This window comes from Crinia signifera, chromosome 4 (assembly GCF_055691185.1).
Source record: "Crinia signifera chromosome 4, ASM5569118v1, whole genome shotgun sequence".
Lineage (NCBI taxonomy): Eukaryota > Metazoa > Chordata > Amphibia > Anura > Myobatrachidae > Crinia > Crinia signifera.
Genome location: NC_139220.1, coordinates 133344038 through 133368058, shown reverse-complemented (window position 1 = coordinate 133368058; position 24021 = coordinate 133344038). Strand labels below are relative to the sequence as shown.

Sequence of the window (24021 nt, the reverse complement as noted above, 5' to 3'; positions counted from 1 at the left end):
TCCCCGATGCCCCTGGGCGGTGGGCATCGGGCTGATGTAAAGTGTAAAAAAAAGAAGATAAACTATTGTCTTATGCTGAAGAACTATGAGTCCCAGCAAGCCTACCCCGCATGCTGGGACTTGGAGAACCACAAGTCCCAGCATGCAGGGCATTAAAGGGCCCGCTGGTACTTGTAGTTCCATAGTACAAGAAATAGTTAAATAAAACACACTGACACCCTGAAAAATAAAAGTTTAATACATACACAGCCCACACACACTGATACTTACCTACCTTGAGCCCGTAGGTCGGTCCCTGGATCCTGGGTCCGGGGCTCCAGGGCTGAAGAGTCCGGTTCCGGGGCCTTGTACTGGTTCCGGGGCTGGTCCTGGGGCTCCGGGGCTCCAGGGCTGAAGAGTCCGGTTCCGGGGCCTTGGTCCTGGTTCCGGGGCTGGTCCGGGGTCCAGGATCCGATGAAGTCCACAGGGGTACCTGAGGAAGGAAATCCTACTCACCTGGTCCCCGGCGACGACATCGGCATCCTCTCCGGCAGACGCGCTGCTCCCGGCTGCTGTGGTACCCGCTCTCGGACTGAAGAGGCGCAGAGATGTTTCATCTTCCGCGCCTCTTCTCAGAATGATTCCATTGGCCGGCTAGCGGCCAATCAGGAGCCGAGAAAGTCGGCTCCTGATTGGCCGCTAGGCGGCCAATAGAATCATCCGGAGGAAAGGCGCGGAAGATGAAAATCTCTTCGCCTCTCCAGTCCGAGAGCGGGTACCACAGCAGCCGGGAGCAGCGCGTCTGCCGGAGAGGATGCCGATGTCCTCGCCGGGGACCAGGTGAGTAGGATTTCCTTCCTCAGGTACCCCTGTGGACTTCATCGGATCCTGGACCCCGGACCAGCCCCGGAACCAGGACCAAGGCCCCGGAACCGGACTCTTCAGCCCTGGAGCCCCGGAGCCCGGACCCAGGATCCAGGGACCGACCTACGGGCTCAAGGTAGGTAAGTATCAGTGTGTGTGGGCTGTGTATGTATTAAACTTTTATTTTTCAGGGTGTCAGTGTGTTTTATTTAACTATTTCTTGTACTATGGAACTACAAGTACCAGCGGGCCCTTTAATGCCCCGCATGCTGGGACTTGTGGTTCTCCAAGTCCCAGCATGCGGGGTAGGCTTGCTGGGACTCATAGTTCTTCAGCATAAGACAATAGTTTATCTTCTTTTTTTTACACTTTACATCAGCCCGATGCCCACCGCCCAGGGGCATCGGGGACAGCCCCGGACTTTCAGCATGGGCTCCCCACTTCCCCAGGACCCCTGCCCATGCTGACCAGCCACGGGGATAATGCTTTGGCCGCGGGACCTTATATAATAAGTGTCCCCCGGCTGTGGCATTACCCTGCTGGCTGGTTGGGTCCGGTGCTGGTTCTTAAAATACGGGGGACCCCTAGTCATTTTGACCCCCGTATTTTGGGAACCAGCACCGGACCTTGACCCTGGTGCTGGTTTCATTAAATCAAGGGGACCCCTATTTGTCGGGGACCCTGATTTTATGTCACCAGCACCGGCTCAATGAGCCCGGGGCTGGTTATGCTCTGGCGGGGGACCCCGCGCTCGTTTTTTTTTTTAATTTGCGCTTTCCTGCAAACGTGCGATTTTCAGACATGAAAATCGCACATTTTCAGGACTAAAGACATCGCACCACCTCGCACCTATTCGCACTATTTGGCCCGTTTTTCGCATCTCATTAAATATGCGAAAAACGGCCCAATCTTGCAATTTGAAAACGGGCGAAGTGGTGCGATAAAAAAAACGTGCATTTATCTCATCCCATAGAATGTCACCCCACGTGCCACACGTTACTGCAATACTAGCATTGAGAAATATATATGTTTGTCTGTACTTGCTAATGGTATTAATCATTCACCAATTTTAATGCATATTAATAAATGTTAAGTTTTTATTTTGCCAATTATGTCCCCAACAAAAAGGAGAGTACTTATTCTTTTTTTATTGTGTGTACTTATCCCTACTCTCTGGGGAGCACCTCCACTTCAGTGATTGATACAAGTGTATCTAATTGTGGATATTGTGGATAAATACATATTTTCCGTATTAGATCCTCTATATATGAAGTACTGTGAAGCTTGTGCATGGATATTCCTTTTACCTTCTTCCTTTGTACTTAGCCTGCAGAGACTGCCCATTTGTGTATGTCAGCAAAACACTGTGCTAAGGAGTGAAAAAGATGATGTAATAAATATATGAATTTATTTAAATAAGTGAGATGGTCAGGAAACATTCCTTCTAACAAAAGTTTATAATTGTATGTACTACGGCACCTATATCAGTAGCTCATCAACTAACTTAAGCATAGGTAACGTTACCAAACCTATGTGGTAGGGGCGGTGCTTGCTGCCGCACAGTAGTTGGACCTTTTAACTGGTGCCATGCCATCTCATCTTCAGCCTATGATGAACCAACAGTACTGTAACCCGACTGGACACAGACATGGCTACCTAGAAGTAAGGAGATGAGGTAAAAATCTTCCTTTCTGGGGGCAGACCGACACACCCGCCCGACTATAGGAGGCCCAAGGGCAATGTTCCCTCTACTTTTACGAAGGCTGTGTGCGGCAAAAGATTTTGGCTGTGCAACTTTGGAAGGAAATTTAAATTTTTGTGCATCAATTATATATAACTGGAAAATGACGTTCAGCATTTGTGTTAACTTTACTTCAAAATGATATTAAACATTTAAACATTCAAAACACAGCACACAATGTAGTTAATGGGTAAAACACACATCAATTCAGTCCACAACTGCAAAAAGGGACCACTGCTGCTTTGTGCGCTCTGTTGTAATGTCTGTGCGCACGCTCGTCGAGTTGTGTGCGCGTGCACACACGCACAGCTTAGAGGGAACACTGCCCAAGGGCTAAGCACCCAGCTATAGGGGCCCAAAGGCCTAGCACCCGGCTAAAGGGGCCCACGGGCCTGGTGCCCTGCTATTATGCCCATGGGCCAGGTGCCTGAATATAATGTATACGGGCCAAGGGGGCCAGACTAACTTTCCCACAGGCCAGGAGGGCCTGACTGTGCCCCATGGGCCAAACCCTAGGGAGGGAGAAGGGTGACAGATGGTCTTCCTGTTGTTGGGAGAGGCTGCAGGGGGGAGCTTCGTCATCTCTATTGCATTCCACCCCCACTGTCCTCTTCAACTGCAATCTACATTCCCAGCTATAGTATACGAGGCCCTTGGATTTCCTGAATCTGGGTGTGTCGGTCTGCGCCCAAGAAGGACAATTTTCACCTCATCTCATTACTTCTAGGTATTCGTGTCCATGTCCAGTCGGGCCCGACTAACTTACCCACAGGCCAAGAGGCCTAGTGGCCAAACCCTGGTGGGCTAGAGAGAGGGAAGGGTGACAGGGGCCTCCCACAGAGGGCCTTTCTGTTGTTGGAAGAGGCTGCAGGGGGGAGCTTTGTTTGCTCTATTGCATTCCACCACCACAGGCCTTTCCAACGGCAATCTACATTATTTTAAGGACAACTGGCGCCACTTCCATGCTTCATCCAGACAGCGCTAGGAGTCTTCTTTGTTGATTCCAACATCTTCTGGCATCCTTTACAAAGTCTTATGGGAGAAAGGGTGTAGACTAATAGAACTGCTGTTGAATTGTCTTATGTGATACAAATTTGCCATGTTGCAAACTATTGAGGGATAACTTTTACTGATGTCTGAGTAAAAGATAGATTTGTGTAGCAGCAGCTGAGTCCCATTATGGTTAAGGACTACCTGACTTCACAAACTTCCTTGCTGGGTCTGAAATTCGATTAAACCATTTATCTAGGTTGTTTTATATATGAATGTTTTCCATACGGGTGATTCCCTTATTCCGTTGGGACTTTCATTCTTAAGTGGAAATTTAATAGGGTGGTTACACCTATGACTGTGAACCTTATAAATACGGCCCTTTTTTTTACTCGTCCGGAGTGAAGTTAAACTAACCTCAGTGAGTTTGCCCTCACCACCATTTAGTGAACTTGAATTTGCACTCTTACTTGGCATAAGGAATACCCTATTGTTGTAAAGCCTGATATTTGAAACTTATACTTTGCGTGGCCACTGATGAGTGTTGACGAAACGCGTTGGGATTATTTTAATAAAGAGAATACCATTTGAACGAAGTCTACGTCTCATTATCGAACATCTCTAACCGACTCCGGCAAATGAATGATTGTGTGATCATGTTGTATATTGGTTTATGCTAGGTGGTACAGTTAGTAGCGCACTCTGATCTTCCCCTTTTTCCCATAAACTGTTGCTTGTGTCTTTCACAACAGGAGAGACATTTCAGAGTTGCAGCTTGGTATTTTTTAGCGCAACCCCTGAACCATTTCTTTTGTTTTATATATATATATATATATATATAAAATCAATGGTGGAAATGGCCGGCACTCCGCTTGATAATGGTACAGGTCTGGGTGCCCTCCTGGGAGAAAGAAGCTCACTCCAATATATCCGCATACATGAGGGTGGCACTCCAGCAAGAAAAGGACTCAGCAATCAAGCATGGTGAACCAACGTTTCAAATGTATTCAAGCATCTCATGTTATATATCTCATCTAGCTTGCAAGACACAGAAATGATAGAGGACAATGCTTACGACAGCTTGACAGATCATAGCTAGTACTTGCAAAGCTTTGTTGCATCCTTAAGCTCCCTTTCACTGCCTTTAAAAACACTCCTTTAAAGCAGGCAGGTATTGAAACACTGGAGCCAAGTTTTCTTCAATAATTGGGGGTTTTCACATAATATCTATCACAATAACCAAAAATGAAACAAACAAACATGACCAGTGTTTGATTTTATCTATGGGCTGCAGGATTGCAGCCCTCCCATTTAAAATCTGCCACCCCCTCAGTGTCAGTGAGCCAACTGCAGTCCGTGAGACTGCACTGGCTCCACTGTGACTGGCAGTAACTTCCTATTGGAAGTCCTGCCTGCCAGTCACAGACACACAAGGCAGTCCCATTGGGAGGTGTTCTCTCACTCTGTGACTACCAGACCAGGCTGTGATAAGCAGAGAGATGGCTTCCTGTAGGTAGCCACTCCCTGTGTTATTGTGCAGCCCAATTTTGGCTTCTATGGGCTGCAGTTGGTGCCACTCACAGAAGCCAGAAGTAGGTGCATGTGCTGGGCCTGGCACCCGCCAGACCCATTGTGCAGGTGCCAAGTGCCTGAGCTGGTGGCTGTCACCTCTTCGGGCAGTTGTGTTAGGTCAGCCCCCATGCCTCATTTAAGTAATAGTTGCTGCTGGACATGACTGTGGGCAGCACAAATGTTGAGGATGCTCAATCACCCACAGAGATGATTCCATTGCATAGGACACACATCAGTCAGCACTGAAGGGTTCATTAAATATATTTCTTAAGCTGCATTAATTGCAGAGCAAAGGACGGTTATGGCAGGTACATATAGCATACCCTCCAACAGGACCCACTCCATTAGGTACAAAATGCTGTGCTTCTGGACTTCTTCCTTAATCTAGGATTGCTTTCCCCTTTGCTGGAACACAATGTTATCATCACAAGTTCAACACAGGTGACTGCAATTATCAATTAAGAGGGAAATAAGAAACAGTGCATTTTGTACGTAATGGAATGGGTCATGTAGGAGGGTATAATATAATATGTACCTTTGTTTGTATTATCAACTGCACAAAAATGCTGGTGAATTCTATGCATTTATTATGCTCAGAACATGAGGCATTTGCAAGCACAGGTTAAATGAAACTCAGATATGCCTTTACATAGCAAATATACTGAGGGCGTTGGCCATTACCACAGGGTTATTCAAAAACACTGCTTAATAAAAAAGCCTATGCCTTCTCTGGGCGGTATTCAATGAGAATACCTGCGAGGTGCAGCAAATCCTTTTTAGGATTCGCTGCACATTCGCCACGTTCCGGAGCCGGCGGGCTCCGGTATTCAACTTGTCAGGGGCTCGCTGCCCCTGACTGGCGAATATGAGCTCCTGCGGCGATTGCCGCAGGGAGCCTGAGGACGGTGGCAGGCAAAGAGATGGAAGTCTCTCTGCCTGCCCCAGAACTTTGTGGGGGGTAGGTGGGCTCCCCGGGTGCCAGGCAGCACATGCTGCCCCCCGGGGGTGCCAGCAGGGGACGTATATTCACTATACCCGATCGTAACGATCAGGTGCAGTGAATATATGAATATGTAATGAGCGGCTCGGCTCCAGCGCCCCCTGCTGGCTGCTGTGTAAAAAAATATATATATATATTTTTTTAAATTAAATATATATTCATGTGCTTACAGCACATGAATAAAAATAGCATGCCCCTCCTCAGAATAAAATTCCTGATTTTTTTACACCAAATGTAAAAAAAAAAAAACATTTTATTTTAAAAGTTCACATTCCACTTCACCATAAAAAGATAGCGATTGCTACTCGGTGAATCATGGTGAAAAAAACCTTGAAATGTATTCGCCATGTGGTCATTGAATAGGGTGATTCACCGTTTTAGTCAGAAATTCGCCAAACAGCACAAATTCGCCATAAAAACATGGCGAATCAGGCTCATTGAATACCGCCCTCTGAGTCTTAGCATACATACCTAATAGTGTCCATGTCGCTTTTAGCTGTTGGCTTATATGTAGAAGAAAAGTAAAGCACATGCTCACATTGGGGTACATTTGCTGAAGATTCTGAAAATGCAAAGAGGTGATAGTGCCCAATTAGAATTTGTCTATCATTTCTCTATTGCATCCTAGAAAATGATAGAATCTGATGAGTTGCTGTGGGTAACAGCACATTTTTAGAATTAATGTTCAAATATTCTCTGTAAAGCGCTGCAGAATATGTGTGTGTTATATAAGAAACTTAATAAATAAAATAAATAAAGTTAATTCAAGGAATAGTTTTTAAATTAGGAAGCAGTGGATATATAATGTGGCATGTGATTGTGGTTGTCATGGTATTCACATGACACTGGAAAATCTTTAAAATTGTCAATCAGTAATAAGTCAAAAGAAACAAACCAAGGAAGAAGGTATTCCTCATTTTGCTTCTTTAAGCCTACCACAGTTAATTTTGTGTTTTAACCCCTTACCGACGCAGCATGTTTTTGCCTTCCTGACAGAGCCCTTTTTTTCAAATCTGACATGTATCACTTAAGTGGGGATAACTTTTTTTTGCTTTTACTTATCCCAGTGATTTTGAGATTGTTTTCTCGTGACACATTGTACTTTAAATTAGTGGTAAATTTTGGTCGATACAGTTTTTTTTTTTTGTGAAAAATACCAAAATGTCGTAAAAAAATGGAACATTTTGCTATTTGCAAAATGTAAAATTTTCTGCTTGTGAGACAAATAATTATACCACTCAAAATAGTTAATAACTAACATAGACCATATCTAAACTTTATTATTACATCATTATTTCAACTTTCTTTTATTTTTTTTGGACGCTAGGGGGCAGCAAAGTCTAAATTTTACACATCACACAGTAAACGCTGCTTTTGGCTGTTCATGTTTGAACAGCCAATTGCAGTGATCGCCCATGGCGGGGGCCATCGCTGCCCCCCCTGGGCAATGAGGGAAGATGTCTGCTGTCAGGGACAGCAGACATCGTCCCTCTGTCACCGCGTCTCTAGACGCGGTGACAGTTACAAGTCATGACGTACATTTATGCCAAATGTACGTCAAATGTCGGGAAGGGGTTAAAATCCTTTTGTTAATGAAATATTTGCTTTAACATTGCTATATAACACTATGATATAAATGTTTGTGGTTTAACTGGATGGCACCTTTATAAACCCTTTGTGTTGGCAGTATAAGATATGAGTAGTTTTGGATGTTTTTAGTGCTATTTTCTGTATCTTGGCTGAGAAATTAGCGAGGGGTGACAGTGAGCGATGTCAGCAGTTTGTCTGTGACAGTTTTTACTTTCACTTTCAGCTTCACAAAGGAATAATTTGGTCCGATGAGTGGCATCTAGAGGTCAGTGGTGGTAGTTCACCTCATAGAAGTGAGGAGTAGGTAGCCTTTTATACATAGATAGATAGAGTCCTCCTATAGGTGTTATTGAGAACATGTTTCTGGCATTTTATGTAGGATTGTTTATTGCATATACAAGTTGGTATAAATCAAAGGCATACATATTAAATGGTATATTATTTTATTCACTGTGAATTAAGTAGGTTGTATCCAGCTGTGCCCCACCACTTAAATAGGAGATTGTAATTATTATTTTACTGACAATCTAGTGCAGCTATATATTTCTTGTTTACAGAGTCTTGTAAACCACTTTACCACCTAGTGTATTATTGCTTCATGTGCAGAATGTACACAAGCTTGTGTAGAGTTCCTTGCTTACCCATGCCTCCTCCTAGGATTTAGCAAGCTATGTGAGTTATCCTGACTGTGCAATGCTTGCATAGTCAGGATTACACAGTCATTCCTCAATTTCATCACATGACCTACTTGACTTTTTGACTTGTATAATAATCGTGTGTTCCTTAGCTGATGTTGTGATTGTGATTACAATTATGGGTGGATAATATTTTGAATTAACTGAAAAATTACATATATGATGGATGCCAACTGAATTGGAACAGATGTTTTAGGGCATGGCTGTCTCACAAAATGGGTTACTATAAGATTGACGGTGATCTACTGTGTACTAAAAAAAAGACAAATTTAGTATTAGCCCTGTTTTTTTTTTTTTTTAAACACACTTTATTGAATGTAGTGTTCATTCTAGCACCCGCCATATTTGAAAACCCATGCAGTTCCTCTTCCCTGCCTGGGGTGTCGCTGTCTGCTGTAGTGCTTTTAGCACAGTGTGGTCTGTATATCAGCACTGATATGCAAACCAGACCTGTGCTAGAAACACCACAGCAGACAGCGACACCCCAGGCAGGGAAGAGGAACTGCATGGGTTTTCAAATATGGCGGGTGCTAGAATGAACACTAGAATGAATCACATACAATTGACAAGTATAACAGAGTACCTTGGCATTTGAGAAAGGGAACCTCCCGACGGCGGTGTGACGGACCACCCGGGAAAACATTTCAGCGAAGGCAAGTATAAGAAACGAAATTGAGTAATGGGAAAAAATAGAGAGAATAAGAAGAAAGGAAAAAGGCAGGAAAGAGAGGGAGGAGAAAGAAAGACAGAAAGAAAGAAGGGGTGACCTCAGATAAATGTTTTAGAAACTAAATGGGAGGGGGGGAGTATTTTGAGAGGACAGCCTGGGAGACCAAGTTTTATTAAATGTTTTGAAGGAGTTACATATAACAGCCGTCATGTACTCTATTTTATAAACTTACCAAATACGGGACACAATCACTTGCAAGGAGGCTGGGAGGGTTTTTTCCAATCAACAGCAATTTGACATGTCATAGCAGATATTATATGACATAATAGTTTATTCTGGTGGTGAGTGAGAGAGGGTAGAATTAAGGGAAGCAGGAAGTATTTGGGATCAGTGAGAACAATAACGTCAAATAGATTGTAGAGGAGGGTGATAACTTCCCTCCAAGCAAGGGCGTAACTACCATGGGTGCAGGGGGTGCAACTGCTATGGGGCCCAGAGCTGAGAGGGGCCCATTTTTCCTGTCAAAGTATTATATGCTTTATGCATTTTTTAGCCTTAGGTGAGAAATAGGGGCCCTTACAAACTTTTGCTATGGGGCCCACATGTTTCTAGTTACGCCACTGCCTCCAAGTATTGGTAACTTTCGGACAGGACCATGTATAAATGTAGCCTCCGCAGTGCAACCCTTCCAACACCTAGCTGAAGTATCTGGGAACATAGTTTTTAAATGAGAGGGTACATAATACCAACGATATAGCAGTTTGTATACATTTTCCTTAATCCTCACACATATCGAGCTGGAGGCAGCATTGTCCCAAATTTCAGCCCATTCTGCGGAATCTATAGTGCCCTAAATCTAGTTCCCATGCTAGCTCATGTAGTACTCATATCCTCTCCTAAGAGTGAATAAATGATAGATATCAGTCCTCTAGTGGATGATTGTTTCCAGACAAAATATTCTATGGAATTTAGGGGTCTAGCAGGGAGGGTGGTTACAGTTTTAGAGTGGAAGTGTCGAAAAAAATCTGTGGTTGGGACAGCCGTTCTATCAGGAATATCTGAGAACTGAGGAAAACTGGTATCACTGGCTATATCAGTTCAAATAATAAATATTTCCAAGTCTCCACTCAGTAAAGGAAGATTTACACAGACCAGGAGGGAAATCCGGGTTATGAAACAATGGGATCAGTGGGGATGGGTTTGAGCTAAACTAAAACTTTTATTAGCTAAATCCAAAATAGCTAATGAACGAGAGACCATTGGGTGAGAGAATGTCGTACAGGGATGCTTAATCCTTGGGAGCCACAGCAGGGAGCACATTGTGGTCATTCCCAAATATCCTGCCTCAATATTCATCCAGATCTTCCCCGCACCCTTGGGACTGCTAAATTGGACACATTGTGATAACTGTGCAGCATAATAATATTTTTGAAAATCAGGGATACCCAATCTTCCCTGTCTGTTGAAGCAGTTTAAGTCTAATCCGTGGGCATTTTTTATCCCATATAATATAGGTGGTTTGATGTTGTAGGGAGTAATGTTAATATATAGACAAACTATGCTTGGACGAAATGGGGCTGGGGGGAGAGGGCACAATTTAAATTTTGATTTAAATGTTAACTTTAATTTAATTTAAAAAATAAATTCTTTCATTTAGTTTTAGAGATGTGCAAGCTCTGATTTACTCTGATTTCAAAGCAGGACCTTATTGGCTATCAATTGTCAACAACTGTCATGTGATTTGGGATAGCCAATAAGATCCTGCTTTGACATCAGAGTATACAGTGTAAATCAGAACCTGCACATCTCTATTTGGTTTATTATAATTTCTAACATAAATAACTTTGTTAATACAAATTTGCATACTAGATGTTGTTAATATATCCTGAAAATGTTTAAGACCTGTATGATATACTCTCGATTGTAGCACAAGGTACAGTAAATCTAACATCATTTGTCATATTTGAATTTGATTGTATCTTTTTAATGTGTATCTGTTGCATTTGGTGCTTCAATAAAAAATATATTTAAAAAAATAATAAAAACGTAGGGAGTGATATGTATTGGAATGGTTTGAAATAAGTAAAGGAGACGAGGAAGGACATTTTTTTACAGAATTTATTCTACCTCCTATCCAAGACATGTATATATATATATATATATATATATATATATATATATATATATATATATATATATATACAATTTAATGCTGTTCCCAAGCTGTCTAGCAAAATGATTATGATCAGGGCTGGCTTAGGGGCCTAATAGGCCTGGAGCTGGAAATGTAGGCTTGTAGATCCCATACACTATACACCCCAATGTCTCTGTAAATATATGAAAGAACAAATATTGCGTAAATGTGTAAAATAGGAATACAATTTTAATACCAATGTGGCCAACCATGTGGCCAGCTGATGTCTGACTGGTGATCATCATTCTGTCATGATTATGGGCCTATTTTTATGAGACCTGGAGCTGCAGCTCCACATCTGCCTCAGTGTTAATCTGCCCATTTAACTTTGGCCTGGATCATGCCCGATTGCCCATACACGTGCCTAATATAATGAAGGACAGACCAACATCTTGTTCTGCGCTTCATTATACTGCACTACATCGCAGGTGACATCCTCCAGCTGGCCCTGTAGTGTGACTGATCAGAAGATGTTGCCTGCGACAAGCGTGAGGGTACACACTGCATGATGCACACAATTTTCAATTTGTTATGCTTTACCATTTCTGAAATGTGTACCATGCTTTATATTATGCCAATATCTGTGTGCACTCCTCAATAATAATAATAATAATAATAATAATAATAATAACATTGTACTCAGTACACTAATATATCTTTGGCCATCAGTCTGGACTTTTACCACTGATCCTTTACTTCACAGCAGTATGAAGTGGTCTGTTAGGATCACGAGCAGTAGAAAGTATGTGATTAGCATGCTAGATCAGGTTTTAATTAAGGTTTCCACACATGAGCACAGGCGATTTAATTAGTATCTAAGGCAGGGGTGTCAAACTCAAATTCATCGGGGGCCGCATCAGCAGTTTGGTCACCCTCAAAGGGCCAGTTGTATCTGTAGGTCCCCCTGTATAATTATAATGCCATGACACCACAGGCTGTTCCCCCTGTATAATATAAAATGAATGCCATGACACCACAGGCTGCTCCCCCTGTATAATAATAATGCCATGACACCACAGACTGCTCCCCCTGTATAATATAATAAAAGTAATGCCATGACACATAAATGATTATACAGGAGGAGCAGCCTGTGGTGTCATGGCATTATTATTATTATACACGGGAACACCTCAGGAAACAGGAGATACATTTTTTTTTTTATTGTGAGTGTGATCCTCATCCTCACTTAGGCCCTTATTCTGATCGGTGTGGATATTCCTGAATTCTTACGGTGCGGTCCGCACGCCACGGTGTGCTGCCGCGTGCGGCCATCGTCCGTAGAAACGCCCACGTGTCCTCCGCATTCGGACGGACTCACTCTTTAAGAACAGGGCGTGTTTACGGACGACATACAAACCATGCGTGTGCGGGAGAATCACTCCGATTCTGCACGGTATTACAGAGTATTACAGAGTATGCACGGGAATACCGCATCCGAACGGGAGGCAAGCGGTGCTTCCGCACGTAAGCGGTGTATTTACGCCAAACAACCCACTATTATGTCTATTCTGCAATACATCACATGACCCACTTATTCAATTACCTATCCTCATACAAAAATGCTTATTTGGAATTGGAATCAATTAGATGCCAATATATCCTTACAAGCAATGGTTTCAATTAAAGCACTGACAAGCGTCCTATTAGTGAGTAATGAGTAAAGGAGTCGATTCTATTGGGTTCAGGTGTTAATGCTTGTAGTCATTAGGCGGTCCGTTCGCCTACCGCAGGAACGAGTGGTGTCCGCTAAGCAATACTTGCCTTTTGGACACCGCACATTTCTTCCCTTTTTGTTCGCGTGCATTCGGAGTGGTATCCGAATGCACGCCCCCCAACATAAGTGTACTCCCCCGTGTCCGCCCATGTTTCCGCCCCGTTTTGCCCACTTTGAAACTACGCCCATGTGTCATTCCGCATGACGCCCATAATACGCCCATATTTCCCGACTGATTGCGGTGAACAGTTTTGTACGGGATTTGCCCGAACAGGTACGGAGTCAAGGCGTGGCACATGCGCGTTGCGTTCTCCACGCATGCGCAGACGCCGTAAAGACGCGATCCGAAAGTATGCGGAAAAGTACGCGTCAATCAGAATAAGGGCCTTACTGTTTCTCCGTCTGTCCTGCAGCTGCTGCGGCTTCCAGCTTTTCTTCACTGCTTGCTGCTGCCACACTGTCCCCGACTCCCGGTCCAGCTTCCCTGCCTGCTCCTACTTCTCTACAGACGCATGGGCGGGCGGCGTCATCGTCATGACGTCCCCACCCAGTGTCTGTCACTGCCGGGCATCAGAGGGAACAGGCGTCCGGGCCCTCCTCCACGTAGCCGTGGAGGCCGGCGGCCATGTTTCTGTAGCCGCATACATATGCCGCATACATATATGCCTACAGGAACATGGCCGCCGACAGTGGAGGAACAGGTAAGGCGGCCGCGGTGGGGTGGGTGAGAGGAGGTGGCCTAGACAGAAGCTGGGACCCACTGCCCTGCGTGCTATCTCCTCGCGCGGGCCACATGACGAGGTCTGGCGGGCCGGATTTGGCCCGCGGGCCTTTTGTTTGACACCCGTGAGCTAAGGTATTTTGATTAACCATCGGTGCTCAAGCATGAATATCACTAAATTCTGAACTGTTAGTGTGACTTGGAGGATCAAGGCTGAAAACAATGTGCCAGTTGGATGATGAGCATTATTGAAACTCAATTAGTAAATAATTTAGAATATTTGCAATTTATTAAGTGTATGCTGTCAAAGTTCAAATCATCACACATATACTGACCTCTCAAATCCTGGAAACATTTGGCAGAGAGTTTGCACACACGCACTTCCAAAAGTGAAAATGTTGCAATGCTCATTACTGTTGTCTCCCAGCTAAAGTATTGCACCGCATGTAGATGACGCAGCTAACAGACTATTAACCAACCACCCATGTTCCAGCCACATAACACCCATTATCTTCTCTTGGCTAACAGTAAGATTACAAATCATTTTCAAGATTGACTTATTGACTTTCAAAGACCTACATAACCAGGACCCAAGGTCATACTTGCCTACCATCCCAGAATGGCCGGGAGGCTCCCGAAAATCTGGTCTGGAATGGTAGGCAAGTCCCCCGGAATGGCCCCAGCTGCAATCCCATGGTGGGGGGGGGGGGGGGCAGCGGAGACCTGATGATGTAAATCACGTCATTGTGGCCTGCCCCCTGCTTTGCTTTGTCTGTAATACATTGCACATGGCCAAGATGATGCGACCCCCCCCACACACACTCAAGGCTGTTTTGCAGAGGTTCACCTCCGGCCCTACTCCATTCTAAATCATGCCCACTGGGCCCACCCTCTACTTCCTGGAGCTGGCTGCCTTCTCTCGGAGAGGGCAGCCTAAAAGTTGGCAAGCCTGGCCAAGGTAATTAAAGCAGCTTCTTATCCCTTAATGACTCACTTCATTACTGCATTCTGTAGATGAAGGACTATTAACCAAATCTCCCTGAACTCATCTGTGGATCAAGCTTTCAGCTTTGCGGCTCTGACTCTATGGAACTGTCTGCCCTGCACAGCCCAAAACTCTAGAATACTCCAAAAGTAGACTTAAGACAGAACTATTTACTCATTCATTTTACTACTGTCCACTGTTAAGCTTGTCTGTTTGTTTTATTGTGCTGTAAAGGCAAATGTAAAGCAATTTTAACGTCCTGTTAGGAGAAAAGTGCTATATAAATAACATTAATATTTATTATCATTTAACAGTCAAATATATGCATTTTTGGGGGGGAAAAGTGCACTTCATGCATATTTTTGCACTTTTAAAATTGCCTTTTAATTAAATGATTAGCACTGTAATTACAAAAAAAAGAATACTGTACAATATCAAAACACAGAAGTTGTACATTGATCTTGTTTCTGCTGCAGATTATTTCTTACAGATGCTCAAAAACGTTACTTTGAAAAGCTATCACTATACTGTGACAGATATGCCGAACAAATCCCAGTAACCTTTGTGCTAGGTAAGTGGTGGTCACTAGACAAATAACCAATCAATCAGCTCCCAACTGTCATTGTTCAGACACCGTCTATACAATGAGTGTTAGAAGCTTATTGGTTGAAACTTTGATAAAGCTCCCCTCTATTATGAACATATGCACCTTGCATGCAGCTGATACTAAATAACACATCACTTATAAACCTTTGAAACTAGGGCTCCCAGTAAGGAAACCAGGAATACCATATGACAGGATATTAACTCAAGTAGTATTCCAATTATATCCATCCATGGCTGCGATTGGATGTTTTACATTAACATCAATTCGCAGCCTATGGGGAAACACCCAGATCATTCAATTGCCGCCGACCATGGAATGATGTGGAGGGTACACGCAATACTTAGACACTAAGGTGTCTAATTTTTTTGCATGTATTCCTAAGGAGAAAATGGTGGGCAGCTGACATCCAGTGATGTCAGATGCCCGTCCCCCGGCACCCACATCGCAGGGTGATTTCCATGGGAACACCCATGAAATGTTGGGGTCTCCTACGGGAGCGTCTACCCACCGCCACCCTACGCCCGGCATGCACCCGGCAAACACTCTGTTCGCAGTAGCTGCTTGCACCCAGTGCATGCACATGCGCAGAAATGCGCATGCGCAAATATTAAACATTGCGCTCGCTTGTGAGTTCGCATGCGAGCAAACAAACCAGAATAACCCCCAGTATGTATGCATTTGGGTAAACCAAAACCTGAACTAACTCGGGAAAATAAGGGAGCCCTACTTTTAAACACATGATGCTGATGCAAAATAAAATAAGTTGTGTGTATCTGTGCATATGTAGCGTCACCTACAGTTTCATGGGCAGCATATGAGGAGCAGAAATCAGCACATGTGACAGGTCATCATCATGAGCTCCAGAGCAGATACAAGAGACATGCTTCCTAACAGACGTATGTGCATGTTTCTCAGATCTGCATGAGCCGCACTGACGTAAACACTGCCTAATGCACTGTGCCTACATGAGAAAGCCCATTCCCTCCTCCATCCCTCCTCTTCAGGCTTCATGGGCTTATGGGGCACAATTGCAGATCTCTGCATAGGCACTTATGTTTGCACCCATATTCTGATCACCTGCAGGGCAATTTCACTACAAAAACATTCATACACTCCACTCTCCACTATCAGGCACTTTGGGGGTCATTCAGGTGCTATCTTACATAAAGTACCTGTTACCTGTACTTTGCACATACGTATGAACAGGTCCTGATATGTCGCAAGCAAGACGCTGTGAAGGAGTGGGCAGTCACAGCCTCCGTTTGTGAAAATGGAGGCATGCCGCTGCCATTTAGGGGTTGGGAAGAGGTCAGGGATCTCCATCATAGGACAGAGGTTTCTTGGACTGCGTGATTGGAGACTTGCGCAGCACCATGGGTGCCCAAAGCCTCTCGATGGTGGGAGAGAGATCCAAAGCTGTGTTCTTGGATGAAGGTTGGATCACTACTGCAGGAGGATGCGTCTGCTTGTATTAGTGTCCTCCTGCTGCATCATCACATATCTCCCAACATGACCCATTTCAGGAGGGACAAGATGCTCTTTTCCTGGACTTCCATGCCAGTGTCAGTTGCAGGACTCAGCACAGTCAAAAATTCAGCCACACCAACTGCCATCCCAAGCAAGACAGTCCGGGACTCACTGGTACGTTTGACTGCCCTATTCAAATTTTCGACAGTGGTGCAAATTTCGAATTTTTTTACAATTTTCAACAGTGGTGCAGTCCCACCTTTGCAGCTGCCACTGGCAAGCTAGTCCAGGAGCAGAGCATTTTGTTGCTCCTGGAATGGGTCATGTTGGGAGGTATGTCATCATACAGCGCTATCCATGCTGCTTCAAAAGAAGCAGAAGTGCTAGCAAATCCAAGCGCACCTGAGATACTTTCATTATTACAGTACCTGCACTTTACTAACTAAATATAAGTTTTTGTTCCAGCCTTTCATTCCATGTGTAGTGTGTTGGCTTTGTGTAATGCATGTGATGCCATTGACCATAATTGCTGTTTATTCCTCATTCTGAATTACAGGAATTTGAAAATGTAAGATCGCAGGGTGCCTAAATTTAACTCGTTGGCTAAAGCGTGTCAGGTTGCTGTTTATCCTTGCTACTTGGATCATTTGCAATTTTGGTAGACCTTTCTATTTTGCTCAGTGTACTGGCAATATCTCTCAGCAATATATGGCTCAGTATACCTTTTTCATCAGCCACCAGCGATTTTGGCTGAAAATTGCAAGCTGTCTCATTCTGTCTCTACCTCATTTTGACTAGAAATCACTGGTCGCTGGTGCACAGTGCATTGTGCACCAGCGACCATAGAATTTTAGCCATAATTGGAGGAGCACGCTCCTGTCAGCAGCGACCATGAAGGGCTGGCAGCAGGAGCGCGCACCCGGCGATTTATCTCCCACAGCACATGAAATCACTGGCAATATGGTTGCTCAGTGACCATATTGCCAGCGATATGTGCTAAAATCACCCCCGTGTGTGCACAGCTTAAGTAAGGTATTTTTTTCAATCCTTTTTGAATACACCATTATGGTTTGTTGTTAGACAAAGTAATATTTATGGAAGAATTACTCTATTGGAAATGAAATTAGATCAGCAGATAAATTTCATCTGATTGTTGTCTGTAGATCTCCTCTAAGTAGTCATCCAGTTTCTGTATGATGATTCTGCCCCCTTTTTTCTGCGGGGTGAACAATAACATCACCATTTGCCTAATTTGCCTAATTTGTTTATGGCTATTCTTTCGACTCGTGTTAAGCTGTGGTGTATTGAGGTAGAAGCCTGCTGTAAGCTGTGGTGTATTGAGGTGGAAGCCTGCCGTAAGCTGTGGTGTATTGAGGTGGAAACCTGCTGTAAGCTGTGGTGTATTGAGGTGGAAGCCTGTCGTAAGCTGTGGTGTATTGAGGTAGAAGCCTGCTGTAAGCTGTGGTGTATTCAGGTGGAAGCCTGCCGTAAGCTGTGGTGCATTGAGGTGGAAGCCTGCTGCAAACTGTGGTGTATTGAGGTGGAAGCCTGCCGTAAGCTGTGGTGTATTGAGGTAGAAGCCTGCTGTAAACTGTGGTGTATTGAGGTGGAAGCCTGCTGAAAGCTGTGGTGTATTGAGGTGGAAGCCTGCCGTAAGCTGTGGTGTATTGAGGTGGAAGCCTGCCGTAAGCTGTGGTGTATTGAGGATGAAGCCTGCCGTAAGCTGTGGTGTATTGAGGTAGAAGCCTGCTGTAAACTGTGGTGTATTGAGGTGGAAGCCTGTCGTAAGCTCTGGTGTATTGAGGTGGAAGCCTGTCATAAACTGTGGTGCATTGAGGTGGAAGCCTGCTGTAAACTGTGGTGTATTGAGGTGGAAGCCTTTGTGTACTGAGTGACAGAATCATCAAGAAGATGTGCAAACGCCTGTTTGTTCTAATGGATAGAAAAGAACTGAAAGTTAAGGGGTGGTTGTCAGCTCCTTAGATTCGAAATCCTCACCGTCCTTTGGCAGCAAAGATTCCCCCGGAATATAGAATAGTTTGAGCGGCCGGCGAGGAGGTTAAACGGCGAGGATGGCTTGTTTTTTGCCATAAAAAAAACCCTAGATGTGTACCCAGTTTAAGTCGCAAAACTAGGAGACATTATATTTTTTATAAAAATTAAATGAAGGGGTCTGAGAAGTGATGGACAAAATGGATAAAGAAACAAGTAAAAGATCAGCACTGTGGGTTTATCTAACGCTATTGGTCCCTGATTCTGGTCTGATCGGTCCCCCACGTGTTCAGACGGGGGACCGATGTTGAAGCTCTGCACATGTGCATATTTGCTGATACGCATGTGCAGGCCTTCTGTGCAGGTGCATTCAGAGACTTACATAGTCTCCATGGTGCTCTCACAAGGTAGGGGGACGGCGTGAAGTACGTGGGCAGGGGGGCATTCGCATGCGATTGCCCTGTGTTTCCTGGGTGTACCCTTCAAAGAGAAAACTTTCGGTGTCCCCATGCAAACGCAGACAGCAACCTGCGTGCCGGGGGTGGGCAGCTGAAGTAACCGGACGTCAACTGCTTGCCCAATTCTCGGAGCAGGATGCCGCAAATCTAAAAATGTATGGATAGCTATGTAAATGAATCGGTCTAATAAAAGTGAATTGATGGAGATGTCCATTCTCTTTGTGAACTTTGTGCGTGGGTCGAATACTATTTTGAGGCTTAAAGACACAGTCATTGTATGCAGATAAGTGTTAACAGGCAGACAATTTGGGTTCGTTATTCAGCAAATAGGAGACGATTGCACAGTCTATAAAAAGCAAGCCTTGATATAATACCCATACTAGCATCTTGGGGATAGGGGAGAGATGCCAGCTTTATCCACAGCAAACGGGTAGAGGTACCTCCGCTGTGGGGACCTTACAGTGGCGTAGACAATGTACCCATGGGAGAACAGCTATGCCAGACCTGGTACGTAGGAACAGGGCTCAGGGGCCAAGTTTGCACATATCTTATGCTAAATCAGTCCCAATATGTTTAAATTTGATGTTGAAAAATATCTACTCTTATTTTCTATTACAACACTGCCAGATAATATTAGTCTTTAATATCAGTGTCGGTAAAATGCCATGATTTACAAGTTTTCTTTTCCAGAGGAATTCTCATTTACATTGTACCCTTTAACCCGAACCTATCTGAGAGGGCAAGGAAACAGAAGGGACTCTTATTTTGTCATTTATGTATCTTAAGGTCCATACAAACTGGGCGATTTTGCCCAGCATGCATTGGGAAAATCGCTTGAATGAAAAACGCTCAGTACACACACACTGAGGGCCTTATTCTGCTCGATACGGTGGGACCATATACGGGCGGATCGGGTTTTTTTCAACTGCGCATGCATAGCTTTCGCAATGTGCAGGTGCGGCGACCTCACACCGCTCATGGATGGGTCTCTCCGTGCGAAAATACCTGTCCGCAAGAGTACGGTCATTGTGGGCGGCATAGGGGCGTTTTTAGGGGAGTGGCTGGAATAATGAGGAAAACTGGGCGTAAACATGGGCGTACACCAAAAATGTACAGTGCTACAACCACTCGATGGGCGAACGCACCGTGCATTTTGGGCCAAAAACAGGCAGACGCCTGGGTCTGCTAATTTACGCTGATCACTACACCTGAATGTAATAAGCAATGCTGCAGCCTATTAAGTGAAAACCATGATTTCACTACCTGCAAGCCACACACAGCCCTCATACACATTGGAAGCATATCTTTCTACACTTCTCTACATGTAAAGGTTGTTTTAATTTTAGGTAAGATTCATTCTAAGACCTGCTTATATATGTCAAAGTAGTTATTTTATAACCATCTACACCCATTCAGTAAGTGTTTTTGTATACTTTAAAAAGCAGGACACTCAATTCACAGAAGTCGACATGTGTCAACTTTTTCACTGTAACACCAAGATAACTTTATTTAAAAGTAAAACCAATGTGGGGACACATAGATAGTGATTAAAATGCAACATTAGAACATAATAAATATACATGTAATGAGGGTTAAAATGTTGTTTTATTAGGGTGTATATTAAGGTGCACAATTGAGTTAATAGAAAACAATTATTGAATAACAATTAATTAAATGTCTTAATTATAGTTGAAAGGGAAGATTTGCAGTGCCATATATGATATATGTGAAGGGTATGCCACCCTGCACGGATCGGTGACACACGCTGAGTTTTCCACTGAAAAAAGGTGAGACCCGTCCGTGCACTGTGGCGTACGCTCCGATATACGGAAGATGTCGCTGTGAAAACGGACGAGACCCGTCCGTATACGGTGGCGTACGCTCTGTTGTACGCCAGTTAATGGTGTCTAAGAGGAGACCCGTCCGTATACGGTGGCGTACGCTCAAGTGTATTCCACTCCCCATTGTCCGTGTTTGTGACCGTCCGTATGCGGATGTTTTGTGGGCGGACTTACGCTCACCATCCGCGTGCGGGAAACGTACGGTGAAACGGACCGTACGTACGTTGCACCGACCAAACCAGAATAAGGCCCTGAGAGTTTTTTGCTAATGTTCTTTCTATGGCAGGACACTATGGAAAGTCATCTACCCTATCGCTCATCTGCTGGTAATACCAGCAGATGAGAGGCCAGGCCGGCATTGATGCAGGAGCACGAATCAGTGCTCACCGTTCATCCTTGCCCCGTACACACTGGGTGGCTTTCAAGCTGAAAGCAGCTCAAATGAGTAAACTGAGTTGCTTTCAAGTCTGTATGGGCCTTTAATGATAATATTATCTGACTGAATTTAAATAAATAAAAATGATTACTAGCATAGGTTATGTTTTGCTGCTATTTAATTACACTGTTTCTTAAATACCTATATGTTGTCGGGTTTTTTTTTTTTTATGTTTTCATTGCTTTTGAAATACCCACCCCAAATTTAATTTATGATAAATAACAATGGCCCTTATTCTGATCGGTGCGGCCCGATCAGAATATGCGGCCGCAACCGTGCAGGCGAATCCCCGCCTTCCATACGGATCGCCACCTGCCGTCCGTACGCGGATATGTGGCGATCCGCATGAAATTGGACGGGGATACGCCTCCTCCATGGTGGGAGCAGCCCCTGCATTCGATGGTCGCCGAACATCGAATGCAGGGCCGCACGCTCCACCAGGTCCCGCAACACAAGACCACACGGACACTTGTCCGTGTGAAAACATGTATGGGGGCGGGCAGCTGACATCCTGCGATGTCAGATGCCCGCCCCGTACCCACGCGTCACGGCCTCATTACCATGCATACGCCCCGCGTTTGCATGGGAACGCCCATGAAACGGGGGGCGTATGCATAGGGTAATGAGGATAAGTAGCCCCTCACGCCCCTCTACGCCCCCTGTGCGGCGTATAAAGAATCCGTGCGGCGAAATCGCCTGCACATGCGCAGAGTGACCTCTGCACATGCGCAGACGATCAACATCGGCGGTCCGTCCGCATGCGGGAATATCCGCACCGATCAGAATAAGGGCCACTGTCACAAATTCATTCCTACAACTAGTGTATGCTAATCATAGATTTTGTGGAAAGTAGTCAAAGGACAGGTTTATAGTGGCAACATCATGATGAAGATAGGGCCGGATTAGGGGGGGGGGGGGGGCACTGTAGGTAAGTACTCTGGGCCTCCTTCTCTGATAGAGACATTCTGGCAAAATGTCTGATATTCCTTTAAACTACATTGGGCACATAACTTGTAAATTCCATATTTATGGGAGGGGTTTTGATCATTATCAATAAAATTTTGGAGCTTTTACTGTGCATCGCCATTGTATACCTGCATTCCTTTTGAAAATAAGCTGATGTGAGTTGTTGAGTGCTTCCAACGCCAAGAATCTCAATGTTTTGTTTTTCTCACTAGGGGATGCTGGTCAAAAAATCAATATAGCATATTCCTGATTAAAAGAAATCTGGAAAACCAGCATACCTTTCTTATTGTTTGCATGTCAGGGGACAGAATTAGGAGAAAACTATCATTCTGACACGCTAACAATGTCAAAATAACATCCATGTCAATCACATCAATATACTTAGGTCAACATGATAAACACCATCAAACATATATACCACACCTCTCCGATTGAATGTATATAAGTAGTACATACTGTTTTGGATAGGTGCCAGATGTTATGGGATAGGTGGCTAGTATTGTGTAAGACCCCCCTCTAGCCCAACTCCATGTGGAAGCAATTCCAAAAATGGATGGAAGCCCTCTGGAGAGATGGCTAGCTTCCCATAATGCTGAGATATTTGTAGGTGCAGAATTCTGGACCTTACCACCACGTCCCATAAATACTGGATTGGATTCATGCTGGTTGATCATGGTGGCCACATCATTTGTCATGCCAAATCAATTCTGGACAAATGGATTATCCTGATGGAATATTCCTTCGTTGTGGGGGTACCAAAAGTCAATGAAGGGCTGCAAATGGTCATCAAGCAGTGCAATGTAGAGGCTACTGGTCAATGATGTGCTCAGGTGGACCCAACCTATGCCATGGGAACACATCTCACAACATAATGCATACCTCACCCGCAGCATGGCGAGCGCAGTGTGGCGAGCACAGCGAGCCCGCAAGGGGTTTTGTTGCGCTCCCCCCGCTGTCTGAGTCCCCATAGTCAGGATTCCAACGTCGGGCTAATAACTGTCGGAATCCCAACTGTTGGGGTGTTAAACCACCTGAATTATTTTATGCCTTATATTTGTTTATTTATTTCATTGTGTTGAATTTATCAAAGAAGTTTTATTGATCAAACAGGCATACAATGTTTATTCCTTGCAAACACTGATGTTTTTGTTTCAGGATTCTATGTCACTCTTGTGGTCAACCGATGGTGGAACCAGTTTGTGAATCTTCCTTGGCCTGACCGACTTATGTTGCTCATCTCCAGCAATGTCCATGGGAGAGATGAGTATGGACGGTTACTCCGCAGGACACTTATGCGTTATGTGAATCTTACATCCTTGCTAATCTTTCGCTCTGTCAGCACTGCAGTGTACAAAAGATTTCCTACTATGGACCATGTTGTAGAAGCAGGTAAAAAATATTAAAGCTAACCCTTTGTGTCAATCTAATGCCCATATATGTTCCAAATTACTGGAACAGGCTACAAGCAATTCATCTGAAACAGGGATGTGCAGTCAGGGGAGGCTGTGCTTCCCTTGTAAGTTTGTTTAAAATAATACA

At 44.3% G+C, this 24021-nt stretch overlaps 1 protein-coding gene across 1 annotated transcript in view; it reads left to right on the top strand.

Annotated features, from left to right (window-relative positions):
* BEST3 (bestrophin 3) overlaps positions 1-24021 on the top strand; it is a 47201-nt gene that overhangs the window by 7247 nt on the left and 15933 nt on the right. The window contains exons 2-3 of the mRNA XM_083179677.1: positions 15192-15286; positions 23638-23871. Coding sequence (XP_083035803.1) covers positions 15192-15286; positions 23638-23871 — 329 coding nt within the window. The remainder of the gene's footprint in view (positions 1-15191; positions 15287-23637; positions 23872-24021) is intronic.